Here is a 14,178-nt window from a genome sequence, read left to right as displayed (position 1 = left end):
AACCCCTGTGCTGGCAGGACTGAAGACCGACAGGTCGCAGGTTCGAATCTGGGGAGAGGTGGGTGAGCTCCCTCTATCAGTTCCAGCTCCTCATGCGGGGACATGAGAGAAGCCTCCCACAAGGATGATAAAAACATCAAAATCATCCGGGCGTCCCCTGGGCAACGTTCTTGCAGACGGCCAATTCTCTCACACCAGAAGCGACTTGCAGTTTCTCAAGTTACTCCTGACATGACAGGAAAAAAAAACCACAATGTAGGCAGAGATTGGACCTTACTGGCCATACTGATTCAATGAATTCTGGGAGTGGTAGCCTTAAAAAACACTTCTCTTTCTCAAGCCCTGAGTCTATAAACTAGGAGCTATCATATGATTGTATGTTAGTCAACCATACAGTTATTCTCAAAGTGTTTCCATTTTTTGTTTTATTCTTGTTTAGTGGAGGGAAATTTATGAAAGAAGGGAAGGTTGTTATGGCTTGCTAAAATACTTTCCTGAAATCCCCCCAACCCCTCTCCACACACAATAAAACAATGTTACCTACCCTCTGCTGAAGATGATTAAACATTATTTTTTCTTCATATAACCTTTGTTTGAGCTCATAGCATGATACAATAACCTTGTATTCTATCACACCTAAAGCATAGTCTCCCACTTCTTTCTTTAGTTTAATCATTTTAATGTACAATGCACCAAAGAGAAGCATCACCTCCTCTGGCCAGAATAGAAATAAGAACAAAATGCTAAAATAATGAAAGCTGTCGAGGATAGTCAGAAAACGGCAATTCTTTTTGTTCCACCCTGTAAAGCTTTTCTCTGTTCTGCAGCCTTGAAGATTCAGAATTTCTGCTATTTGTCATGCAAACAACACAGCACCGAGATGGATATTTGAATCAAAGACAGTAAGCATAGCAAGCATGCAGGCTTATCGTGATACAAAAGCACATTTGGAGAACATTGTGGTAAGGATACATCAAAGAGATGACACCAGCAGAATCAGCAGTGCTGAATTTGGGTGAGCATTTGGTGGGTCCATCATATTAAACAGAACCTCAGAGTTTTTATCCTTAGGTTTTTACACAGGGTGTTCCAAAAATGATTGCGGTAAAACTGGGGGAGCAATTGACTCTTCTTTATGCTTTTCTTTTAATGAATTCTTAAATTAACAGTGCCCAAAATAAGAAAATGAAAAAGCTCTCCTTCCCTCTGTCAATCATACCTAGTGGGGGGTAAATATAGTACAATCGCTCCATAGCCAAAATGGTACTTTTTCATGAATGCTGAGTTCTAGTGGGAATAATGCCTATTTCACATATAATTGCCAAAATTGTCCAAACAATGCAATGTGAAACCATTGCAATTGGTTTTCTAAGGTCAAACTCAAATTATTTGAAGCTGGTCAATGAAGGGTATATGTGCCAAGCCAAGTAGGAGCTTTTGTGGATCCAACAGGCAGATAGACAGACAGACATATTTTGACTTATATATATATAGTTAACAGAACATTTCCCAGATATCTGCTCATTGGCCAGATATAAACAGGTGGGATTTCCAAGCTGGCATACAAATTTGTCAGCTGGAATGCCTTTTACTATCCATTTCTCAAATATTTTAAGCAAAAGGGAGCTGTATCTTGCAGGCTGGAAAGCTGGTGCACTTGACCTTACTCCTGAGTGGACATGCCTGGAATTAGACAATTTCACGTGCCTGAAAATTTCTGCAATAGCACTTAGCTATGAAATGAAATGCATAGAACTATAGTTTGCATGCTTAGTAGAACAACAACCAAAGATAATTACATCTGGCCCAACCTACTCTGCTTTGATCTCACAGCCTACTGGAATTTGGTTCCTGAGAACTTTTCCAATCTTGAATTTGTGCCTTGGGCTAAACAGGATCTTCCACTCCTGGCTTATAGCAGCAATCATTACAACCAAGATACAAATGTCATCAGAAGACAGCCCAGGGCAGCTTTTGGGCCAAGCAGGGAATTGAGTATTGACTCTCCCTACTGTTTTGGAGATAGGATTTCTCATCACTCAGACAACAGTTGACTATTGGAATGAAAATAAATGTGACCAGAAGCTCTCACCGTGTGTGTTTGGACAGATGCATACATAGATGCTATGAGGAAGAAGATATTGTTCCCTTTCCAGCCAGAATGATGTTCTTGAGTATTTGCATGCATCATTTTTGTTCATGGAGTTCTGAAAGCAGCTTTTTGTCAGTTCTCTGAACCTGGGGGATAATTCATTTTTCAAAAAATCTGGAACCCAGAGGGTATTATGGGAAGAGAAGTTAAACTGTGGATGGTAATGGCATACTTTTGGTGTAGCAATATTCCATGGATGTTTTGCTCCTACTTAGTCCTTCATTTTCTAACATGAAGGACTAAGTAGGAACAACTTGAAAAAATCTAACAAGATTTACAAGAAAAGTGAACAATTTCAGCTATTATAAAATTCCTGAAATGTTTACTTTTCCTCCTAAAAAGTGAAGCTTTTTAAAATTTCCCAGACTATAGAATTCAGAGACCTGGCTCTGAGCTAGTCCAAACATATTTCAACTAATAAAGCCTCTAACAAAGGCCCCATCTACACTGCCCTATAATCCAGTTTCTGAATCCAGATTACCGCATTGAATTGGATTATATGGCAGTGTAGATTCATTTTCACACCTGACCTTCTCACTACTGGGAAAGTTTAAACATTGGCATTATGGGGTGGTTGAAGGAAGAAAAATGGCCAGAATCTTATATTCGTCATTAACTGCAGACAACTTGCTGCAACCAATAATGAATGTTTGTAGTCAGATGCCTGCATCAGTTTATATTTGACTAAAGTCAATAACTAAATAACTTTTTTCTGACCCAATCCCATAAAACCTTATGAAAACCATAATTCAACCATGCTCCCATCAAAAGCAGAACAATCCTCTTTCTAGGTTCTTGTGGGTTTTTTCGGGCTATATGGCCATGTTCTAGAGGCATTTCTCCTGACGTTTCGCCTGCATCTATGGCAAGCATCCTCTGAGGCGAAACGTCAGGAGAAATGCCTCTAGAACATGGCCATACAGCCTGAAAAAACCCACAAGAACCTAGTGATTCCAGCCATGAAAGCCTTCGACAATACAAATCCTCTTTCTCCTCATATAGCTGTTCCCTGACAAAGCAGGTTGAGGAATAAGTTTTGACTATGGCGATATTATCAAAATCATTAAGAAGTAGTAGTGACTGTGAATAAAGAACAGTTACCTAACCTTAGTGGGTGAATGAGGTTTTCATAGAATTTTGGATGAGCTGGATGATTATTTAGTTAACTACATGATTAAGTTGAAACAGGATTCTGGCCATTACTGGTTGCAGCAGGTGTCTGCAGTTGTTGTAACAAAGCTTGAGCAGGGAAACAATAGTAAACTACAAATAAATAGTCTACATGAGCCTACTACTGCTGTTTGTGCTTGTCAACAACAAGGAAGGTAAACAGCAGCCACTTTCTGAATCCATCAATGAACAGCAAAACAGAAAGAAAAGGAGACGGCAGATAAGTCTACTTCACTAGCTGCTCTCAGCTTGTTTCTATAATATACTTTCCCCACTATGACATTTGTGCATCAAGTCATAAAAGATTGAAACTGTAAGAAGTCTGGTGGGGAATAAATGCACCTGGATGTTTTTTAACTCTTTGCTTAGAACGGTTTAGAAGGTTTAAAACATTTTTGTCTATTTATGTGCAGCTTATCTGACATTGTTGTTTCATTTCACATGTGCATAGTGTTTGGTTTAGATTTTTTTTATTAAAAAATCATTCTACTTCTACTCAACTGATCTATACCTGACCACATCAAGCTTTGAACTTATATTCAAATCTAGAAATTTTCAACAAAAAAAAGGAACCCTCAAAATTTGAGCTCATTAATCCATGTGCCAGTGTAAGTGCTGAACTTTAATATTTATCAAAAAGGGAACCATCTTCTTCTATGAGTGGAGTGGTGAAAAGTTGAGAGTTTAATCCAGCTTGATAGAACTGGCGGGATAAAACTTCCCACCATGACACATCTTCTGTCCTTTTTGAATGCCTTTTGAATGCCTGGGAAATGCAGGTGGGAGCCGAGGGCCTCTCAGATGGCACTGGTGCTTTGACCCTAGACTAATCCATGGGTCACATCAATATTATTGATTTTGGCCTCAAAACCTGTCTTTGACTTATACATGAGTATGTATGGTAGGTAGATTACCTAGAATAATTCTCTGGATATATAACTTTGTTCCTTGGGAGACAGGGTTTTGTGGGCCCTTTTCTGCACACATGGAAAATGACAGTGGAAATGTCTACTGCCATCTCTCTCTTTCCTGTATCTTCCCATATCTAGGGAGGATGGGGGAAATGAGAGACCGAGCTGAGAAGTTTTATGCATTAGTATAATAAATCTAAGGTTCCTGAGAGAGACCAAAGGAGTAATTCCTAGAGGACACTGACCACTGTGACTTTCTATGATTTACAGATTTACTACACTGCTTTGCTTCTGAATGTAACTTATCCGTAGTGCTGTTTTGGTTGTTTTGCATAGGATGTGATTGGAGGCTACTCTAGGTGTGCTCTAAGTTTGAAACATCATTTAGTTAAAAAAGCATCCCACACTGTTTTTTGCTGTAGTGTTAAAAATGGTAATTTGTTGTTATCATTTATAACAAAGTTGAATAACTGGGGGCGGGAGAAAACCATTAGTGAACTGTTTCTTATTTAAAGAACAAGATGGCATAAAGCTTGAAAAATAATGTTACAGACCCTTTAAAATACTCTGAAAAGCAATTATGGTTGTTGTTCATTACTCCAGTAATGTTCATTCCACTCATTACGTTATTTTGACATTTAGCCTTATTCTGTGCTTGTTATAAAGGTTAACTCACTATGAGTAACAATCTCAGACTAACCTATTGTTTTCTCACCTCTGGGAATGGCTTCCTCCAATTAGCAAGCAAGACAAGAGTAATTCCTTCAGAAACTTGGGGAGTTGGCTCTTTTGGGAACGGGAAATGTGTAAACACTGCACATTGTAAAAATGGTTATTTCTGGCAGTTTTCCTCTTCAAGGAGTATACCTGAAATACAATTCAGAAAAAAGCTGCTGTGCTTCAGGCATCAGTAATTTGGGAAAAACCGAAATAAACACTGGATAGAAGAAATCCAGGAATTCATTGATGGTAAGCAGTAATGGAAACTGTAACTATATAGACTACCATCGCCATGGTGAGGTCAAGGCGGGCTACAAGTCTCCTAATATAATGCAAATTCATACTAAAAAAGTAGATATTCCCATGCCTGTGTTTGATAGTCCTTTAGTTATTTTCTTGTTCTAGTGCTATCATATTTAAGGCCTGGAAATACCTGAAATCCATGGTGGGACTGATCCAATACATTATTCTATTTGTCTGGAAGGACAAAGATGGTTCCTCTCCATTCTATACAGAGAAGTCAACAAGGCTGCCATTGAATCATCAGAGCAATATGATACGGAGGCTTCCGAGGGCAGCAGCATAGAAATAACTGATCATTATATGTGACACACACAACTCTGCCCTTCAAAATCTTGTTGCTGATTTCTGATCTCCAGCATCTTTTACTAAGTTTGGTACCTTACTAGCTACTCCTTTCTAGTCAGGACCCACTGAATCAGTTAGTGAACAGCAAGTTAACTTCCTATTGATTCGGTGGGTCAAAGCTAGATTAGATTAGCAGTTATCATTTAAAGACACCTACCACATTCTACCACATGTTAGGGTCAGCCCTGACCATTGTAAATTTACATCATATCTCACTTTGAAGGGCAGAATACAATGAAGGAATGTAGACACTGTTATTTTATGAGGGTTTATACCACGTTGCTCATTGCTTACTTTCCAGATTTGCCCTTTTGGTACTTCAGTTCCCTATCTATTTTGGCAACACGACATGAGAACAGTGGAGTAATAGTACTGCAACCAATTCTTTGTAGAATTTCAAATATGTCTTTGCCATAAGAAAGATCGAGACAAATTCACACATTTATGGGCTTTCCTAAATTCAATTTCCTACCACTGAATAGAAAATATTGGTAGGTATCCCTCTTCTACCAGTGTGGCTAAGTGGAAGCTTAAGAGGAGTTTACTTACAATCAATGAAATAAAAGCCCCCTTGTGCTTTGCCATACCTAAAAATATGAGAAAGGAACTGATTGTTGCAATGCAATAGCATTTCTGCTGTACTCTTTCATACAGATATATATCTCCAACAAATACAGCTATGCAATGTTTGGAAAAGTAGTCAATATAAGTTAACTGTAACATAAAAATGAACAATAAACAAGCTATGAAATAAATACAGTCTTTGCTTGGTTGTGTTTTCATAATAAAATAATGGACCCCTTCTAATATAGAGACTACAGTTTAACCAATGAGCTTTAGAAGAACAGCTCTCTTGCAAATATATGTACATATGTAATGTACACACACTATACTCCAGATGCTTAAATTACTTGGGAAACAGTCTAGGAGTAGAACCCAACATTATCTGGAAGTAATTTCACCTAATTCTTTGTATTGAGTAACAATATTTTTATCGTGTAAAAACACTCAGTACATTATCTCAAATATTATATCTGTGCCCTATTGGTTCATTTAAAAAACTCTTTGTAATCCATGGGGGGGGGGGGAGATGACCCCAAGTGATCTTCTGTTTAGTTGTTGAAGATCCCCGCAAGATAAGAAAATACAGAGTACAAAGAAGAGTAATATCTTTCTTTGACAATCTTGGTTATAGTTTAAAAAGTTGTTGTCTTGTGTGTGTGTGTTTGGAAATAGCCAACATGTTTTGAAGGGCCCAAACTGCTTTATCTGTAAAAACCTGGATTTCAATGTGAAATGTATAGCTTAGCTTTCAACAAATGAACTAAAAAAAGACATTGTATATGCATTTATCAAATGACTAAAACACATTGCCAAAAACATATGTATCCCCTCTCACCCAGCTCAAAGCATTACTGGGTGTTGCTACAAGACAGAATAGAACTTCTATGTTATTATAATAATTTCTCAGAAAAGAATAGAATTATAGCTCCACTTTGCACAGCATTGATGCAAGTGCCTTGTATCAATGATACCTTCTAGACTACTGCATTAACTCAGGCCTACTTATGTGGCTTATATTCATACATCTTCAGGCCAATTTTTGGGCCACAAATAGTGCTCTGTGTTCCACACCAGCCTGCCATAACTTACTGACATTCAGGTGTATCAAACTATAACTCTCATCAGTCATAAACAGCATGGCAAACACAATGAGAAGTGTAGACCAGAATACCTAGAGGGTAGATCTTAGTTCAGAACATCTAGAGAAGACTGCCTTATGTCATCTGTTCTCTCCCACATGAACATATAGAAATGCCTATAATTATCTATTATCAAGTGACCATCTCATTACTTTTTTTGATTCAGAGGAGCATATGATTGGATACATTGTCTACATTTTAACCAATCTGAATGAAGATTCGACAAATCAAGCTGTTGCATAGGTTAACTCACAATACAATGACAATAAAACAGTTCACAGACAACCCCCTTTTAGCTTTCAGCTTTGTTGCAGAAAGAAATTTAATATCGTCCAATCTAAATTAAAAGGAAAAAAAATTGTATGAACATTTTAAAAATAACAGACCACTGCTGCAGTCCTATACCCATTTATCGGTGAGCAAAGCCCATTTAGCTCAGTGGATCTTGCTTTTAAGTAGGATGCATAGGGTTTCACTGAAAATAATGGTTAAAATGGAAACAGTAATATTGATACCACTAAAAAACTCAAAAAGTTGTAAAAGGAGGGGATTATGAGTGTGTTTCAATAAGTAACAATTAAATACTTGCTTCATCACCTCTCCATGCATGGAAAAATGGGGTTGGTCCAGTGAAGTGTTGCATTCCCCAATAGAGTTCACTACTCAAATAAAATTCAGAGCAGACCCTAAAATGGCACCTGTTTGGATAATCCCAATCCCAATCCATGCTTCTGTAAGAAATAAAACTGTTGTGGGGTTAAAACAGAAGCAAATGAACCTTCCTGCCAGTTGCTTTAAACCCCCAAACCTACAGGCAGAGCTAGACACATAATTCTGCAACCATTTAAATAGAATTAGTTCTTTTTGTGAGTAAGCATCATAGTATACTCACTGTAGCTCTGGTATGCTTGGGGATATTGCAACTTGATATATCACAAGGTGTCATTCCTGACACCTTACCATGAAATTTATTGAACAATTAAAAATATACACAAAGGGACAATCTTTTATTTTGTAGCAGGTTTTTTTCTTCAAAATTTGACTTTCTTCCAATTGAAGAACCCACTTTCAAATGTGAAAAGGGCACTTGTTTCTACAGTAACTGTGTACAGCTTTTTCCAGTTGTTCAGAGTACTGTAATCATAGATATATGTATATATTTCTTTTGATATCACTCTTTTCATTTCCAAGTTATTTAGGGAACTAAAATGTTCCTTATTAGGGTAATGATAAAAGAAAGTTAAGTTGTTCTTTCGGATTCTATTTCTCCATAAAGTTCGGCTAGCTTCTTAAACTCTGGTCCCCAGTCGCCAAGGTAATTATAATCCTGGTCAGAATGTGTAGTTGCTGAATCCAAAGAGCTGATAGATCCGGCTTCTGACCTTTGACCTTCGTATGCATAAGTCTGTAGAGAATCATACGGGGGCACACTAGGATCAAGGTCTGCTTCTGCCAGTCTTTGTTTAATAAATTCATGAACATTTATACTGTCAAGGCTGGATGAAGTGGGATGCTTGACTGTAGGCTTGACTTCAGGCCGAACATCCCTTCGATACCTCAGTTCTTCAGCAGCTGATGGGTTCCGCAAAGCTGTGATGTCAAAAGCTTCAGTATCTTCCTCGCCTCCTCCCTCATCGTCATAGGTGACCACATTTTCCCGTACATCCTCCTCTGAAATGATCAGAGGCTCCTTTTTGCTGCGTCTTAGAGTGATGAAAAGGACCACTATTGCTGATGAGAAAATTCAGGAGAGGAGATTAGTAAAACTGCCCTTTGATTAAATGATGTTGAATGAATTAATCACCTCTCTTTTAGCAGATTTATCTGATCATTCATTCATTCATTGATTACACTTAAAACCACTTGCATACTATCAACACCTCAGTATTGATTTGTCTTGGAGATATGGAAGGAAGTGCAAGATAAACTGTCATTTTCCTGTAATTTCCCATAATCTAATTACAGGATAATAAATTATGCTCCAGAATTTGACAAGAAATGCATTTCACTTTCCACTATGCAACAGACATCAGCCAATTTTATTTGAATCCATGTGTGTCACATAGCTGTTCTCTATTCTAAGCTTGGATTCCCTTGCCATCTTTTCTATTTTGGTGACTTGCTATATTGTGAGATTCTTTTGCTCTGGGATGGTATCCACTTTTCAGTGTCTCAGAGGAAATATTTGAGTTGTTATTAATACTTGTAGCAATAATATCTCACTTTCATATATTCCAAGAAAGCAAATACACTTACAACATCCCGTTTAAACTATTTGAACACTAATCAAAATATAACTTGCCAAAATATGCCATTCATTTTGAGAAGATGATTTAGAGTCAGACTTAGTGCTAGCTAGACGATTGCTACAGAAAACAGTGGAACTTAAATTACATATAACTCAGTTTCCATCAGTTTCAATGGGTGCACTCTAGGTAGAGATGGGAAAAAAACTAACATTAGTAGATTTGTTTATGCATGCTACGAACAAACATGTGTTCACATCTTTCAATTTCCTCTCACTGGGATGAAATGACAAGTCATTCTTTTTTAGAACTGTGTGAATAAATGCACACAATTACAAATGTGTTGCTTTAAAAATGTGCACATATATGTTTTATGGACAAAATGTATAATTTATGCATATATTAGAATATGTTTACCAAAATATACAGACATTCCTCTATATAAAGAAAATATCCTCCTTCCAGGGTCTTTTAACTTGTAGGAAAGGAGTACAATATAAACAAAGATAAAAGATTTTCTCACTGCTAAACAGAATTAAGTCAGCTCTCTAGTTATGTGAGAATTAGGGGAGCAATGCCTCAATAAAAGTGGGTAAACCATGAATATAAATAAAATTGAGAAACTATTTTTTTGTTACAATCTTGAGAGAATCACTGGAAGCTGATCATAGAATTATGCTGGAGGACTTAAAGATTTCGAGAGAAGTGTTCTCTCAGAGTTTGCAATTTTTATTTACACTGTAATAGAGTAATCAATGAACAATCAAATAGGTGAATGCTTAACCCACAATTGTGGAGAGACGACCATAACATTTGTTCTTCAAAAATATATTATTCTCAAGCTTTCACTGAATATACACACATAAACACAAAGTCATATAGACATGCACAAGGACACTATGAACAAATTGAATCTCATCCAAATGAGAATATTAGATAATGGTTACTATTCAAATTAGCCTAGGCACATAAAATACATTTCCAAGGACATTTATCTAATGGAATCATTCTGCTGCCACCTCTCTCTCCCTCAACCCTCTTGATTCTGCTTCATGCTATTATCTGCTCATCCCACAGAGATAATTAGCAAATGGCTTTCATACAGTCCTGCAAGTGCTTTTGGCAGAAGAATCCATTTTTTTTTATAAAAAAAACTCTCTCCTCATCTTCTCTTTTTATCACTTTCGTCAAGAGTGCAGGATATGTAACTTCAGTGGCTGGTTTCCTGAAATCTTACCAAATTACCTGGGTAGTTCCACAATGCTAATTACTCCCTGACCTCTGCAAAATTAATTTGACTGGATGCCAGTAGTTCAGACATCTGCTTTAAAGCCTTCTCATCCTTATTAATTTTAGATGAAGCTTTTTTTTAAAAAAAAATCAAAGCTTTGTATTCCTAATTACCTCCTATCACAAGCAATTCCTCGATCAGATTGACATTATATTTAAAAGCTGCAACTCTGCTATGAACATCTGAAGCTTTGGAAAGGACACAAGTATTTAATTGTGAGAGCAGCTTACCCAAGAGAATGATGACACACAGCAGAATGGCAATTAAGGCCCCTGTACTCAATCCAGCAGAGGAGAGGAAGGCTTCCGCATGGCAGGTCCGCACACGGCCATCCCTTTCACATGCACACACACGTATTACAAGGGTGGCGCTACTGCTGAGAGAGGGGACGCCTCCATCAGATATCACAATGGGGAGGTAATACGTGTCCTGAGTAGTCCGGCTAAATTTCCTTCGACGGGTCAGGATGCTGGCTGTGTTATCTATGGGAGCAAAGTGAAGGTTAGCATGCTGTTACATTCATATTGCATTTTCCCTTAAAAGATCTTAAGAAAAGTACATAGACATTCCTCCCCCTCTTTCTCCTTCTTCTTCGCTCACAATAGCCCTGGCAGGTAGTTAAGTCTAAAAGATAAATTTGATAACCAATGTATATCTGTAAGAAGAGACTGTGAATTTGTCTGCACTAGTCCTATACCCCACAATGGACTACAAGTTGAACCTGCATATCCAAACAACATCCAGGACTTCCAGTCCTTGATGGAATTCTTTGTTTTGAGGTTATAGTGGACAACAAAAACCAGCATTAATTTGAATTGCTGTTCATGTAGGCTAGCACTGCCATCTGCTTTTAGCTGTGGTCAGTGCCACAGGGAAAGGAAATGGATTGAGTTAATGTCACCCTTTTTCCACTTTGGCAGACAGCTGCAGAGTTCTGGGACAGCTCATGGCAGTTGGTGGGTTCCTTTGATGACATATGTAAAGGTGTCTGGGAATGACCAGGAGATCTCCCGGAACTCTGTGGCCATCCAGCAGTAGCAACGGAAATAGTAAAGTAAGGTGACAGTTCAATTGTGCAAAAAGGATTTCAGCACCACTGGAGATAGAGACAGACAGTGAAACCACCAGGGTCACTCCAGATAATTGCTGTGGAGTATTGCTGCTTTGGACTGGCCTCAAATTTTAGTACAGGTGTAGATGAGTACTATAACTCATATGTTCCATTGGTGTTATATCATGTTCATTTAGTGTATCCTCGGTTAATTTTGGCTGTTTATAACTTATATTGAGTTAGTTTTATTTCTTGTTTTGCTTTGATTGATGTTTGTTTCTGGCACTGAATGTTTGCCATTTCTGTTATATTTTGGAAACCACTCTGAGTCCTTTGGGGGAGAGGGCAGGTAATAAATAAAGAATAATACTATATATTCAGCTCAAAAAGACATAAACATCTGGTCTTTTTATTATTATTATTTTTTAAAAAGGTTTATGCAATAAGTCAGTTTAATTATTAAATTTGCTCACCAATGTCATGCTAGGAGATTCCAAATCCTTTGATAATAACAAAATTATTTTGCTCCCTCAAAGGTGAGAAAGAAATTTGCAGCTTTTCATCTTTTTGCTTTGATAGAACTGCATGCAAGAATGATATCACTGCATGTTTACTTCACTACCAAAATTCCATTGTGACACTTGGACAATCACACTGACTTCACTGAGCATAGTCTTACAATTATTATATTATATCAAGGTGGCTCATCTTTCTCTACTTTAATTTTGCTTTTTCATGCATATGCTTTAATCACCCACACAGCAGACTAGGACAATCTCAATATTTGCCTAGGTGTCAGAATTTTATGGTGAAAGTTGGGCAAATTTCAATGTGGAACTCCTTTCCTTATAACTAATCTCTAATGTCCTAGATTGGAATACGGCATCTTCCAAGTCTATTGCCCAATTGATTTGTATTGCAAAGATTGCACAGAACACAACATTTGTATATATTTACAACCAAGGTACTAATCACTAACAAACTTCATCCTGATGTTGTCTCAAGTTAATTAAAATTTAAAAATATGTACATGTTTATAGATGATATACCATGATGAATATCAAGAACTTTATATCCATGTTATGATCACCTCTATGTGTATATAGTAAGACACATCTACACAACTTTGACAAAGAAACAGCATACATTTTAATGTATACAATCACAATCCCTGTTTAATTTCTTATTTACAAATCACTGAGGACTATATTAATAAAAAAAGTAGAAAACAAAATTCTGATTTTATAAATTTAATGTGTATGTTTGTAGAATGGGTCACTTCAGGGGAGGAGATTTTGAGCCTGAAATTCTGAAATGAGTATTTCTAACTGTAACTTGACATTTCATTGGACTGGTCTATCAGACAAACCCACTTTATTGTTATTAGTTCTGGCTGCATGTAAACAGTACCTATATCAACACTGGCTGTTTTCCCCAATCACTTGAATTGTAACAGGGAACTCTTCGTTAAGGGACTTCATTTCTTACAGGAAGTGATACAAAAAACCCCTTCTCCCTGGGAACTTTCATCAGACTTTTCTTATCACTAAATCACTGCTGGATATCAAACATCAATCTTAACTTGCAACATTATGAATTGCTTCATATATAAAAAAGATACAGAGGGAGCATCTATGTCATATCTACAATACAGTTTTCATATCTTGATCATATGAGAAATATACAAGATACCTTGTGTCAAGAGCATATAAGAGCAAAGGGTGAGAAAGAGTTGGGTATTTACTTTCAACACTGAGTGGTAGAAATAGTATTTGGCACTTCCATTTCCCATTAGTCCTGCACCTGTGTTCCACCTGAAATTACTGGTCTTACCTTTGATTGTACACATTATTGCAGTGTTTAAACGATTTGAAAGGATTCTGCCACATTTGCATTTGAAAGAAAGCCTGTTGTGTGTAGGCAGGCAAGACTGATTCCAGTTTTCATTTTTTATGTAAGAACACAGTTTCATTCAAGTCCTGATTCTTGAGACTGTTAAGCACATTACCTAAAACTGTATTAAAAAGGATTACTTCTTGGCCATTGCACTGTTTTGTTTGGACAGTATTATGGAAGTAAGGTAACATGATTTCTTGAGGAAGTAAATTGGAACAGAAACACTGCATAATTCTTTAAAATACTACAACACAAATCATAATTTTCACAATTTCTGTAGTGTAAATGTGCATGTTTAACTAAAATAAACGCCAATTACAGTATTTTTTTGGGCAGAAAATTGTTTTCTGCATGGGAAATGATATTTCAACAAAGAAATATTATTTCATG

The 14,178-nt window shown here is 37.0% G+C and overlaps 1 protein-coding gene across 4 annotated transcripts in view; it reads right to left on the bottom strand.

The window, feature by feature from the left end:
* Positions 1-587: 587 nt before the first annotated feature.
* Positions 588-14,178, bottom strand: part of LOC132774511 (cadherin-18) — a 768,567-nt gene continuing 754,976 nt past the window's right edge. For 3 of the 4 annotated variants that reach the window (XM_060774682.2, XM_060774681.2, XM_060774683.2), the window contains 2 exons: positions 11,072-11,323; positions 588-9,035 (listed from right to left, as the gene is read on the bottom strand). In XM_060774682.2, coding sequence (XP_060630665.2) covers positions 8,545-9,035; positions 11,072-11,323 — 743 coding nt within the window. In that variant the 3' untranslated portion in view covers positions 588-8,544. The remainder of the gene's footprint in view (positions 9,036-11,071; positions 11,324-14,178) is intronic. The other variant, XR_010909825.1, reaches the window with a different exon arrangement.

This window comes from Anolis sagrei, chromosome 4 (assembly GCF_037176765.1).
Source record: "Anolis sagrei isolate rAnoSag1 chromosome 4, rAnoSag1.mat, whole genome shotgun sequence".
Lineage (NCBI taxonomy): Eukaryota > Metazoa > Chordata > Lepidosauria > Squamata > Dactyloidae > Anolis > Anolis sagrei.
This window is presented reverse-complemented; position numbering and strand designations above follow the sequence as displayed.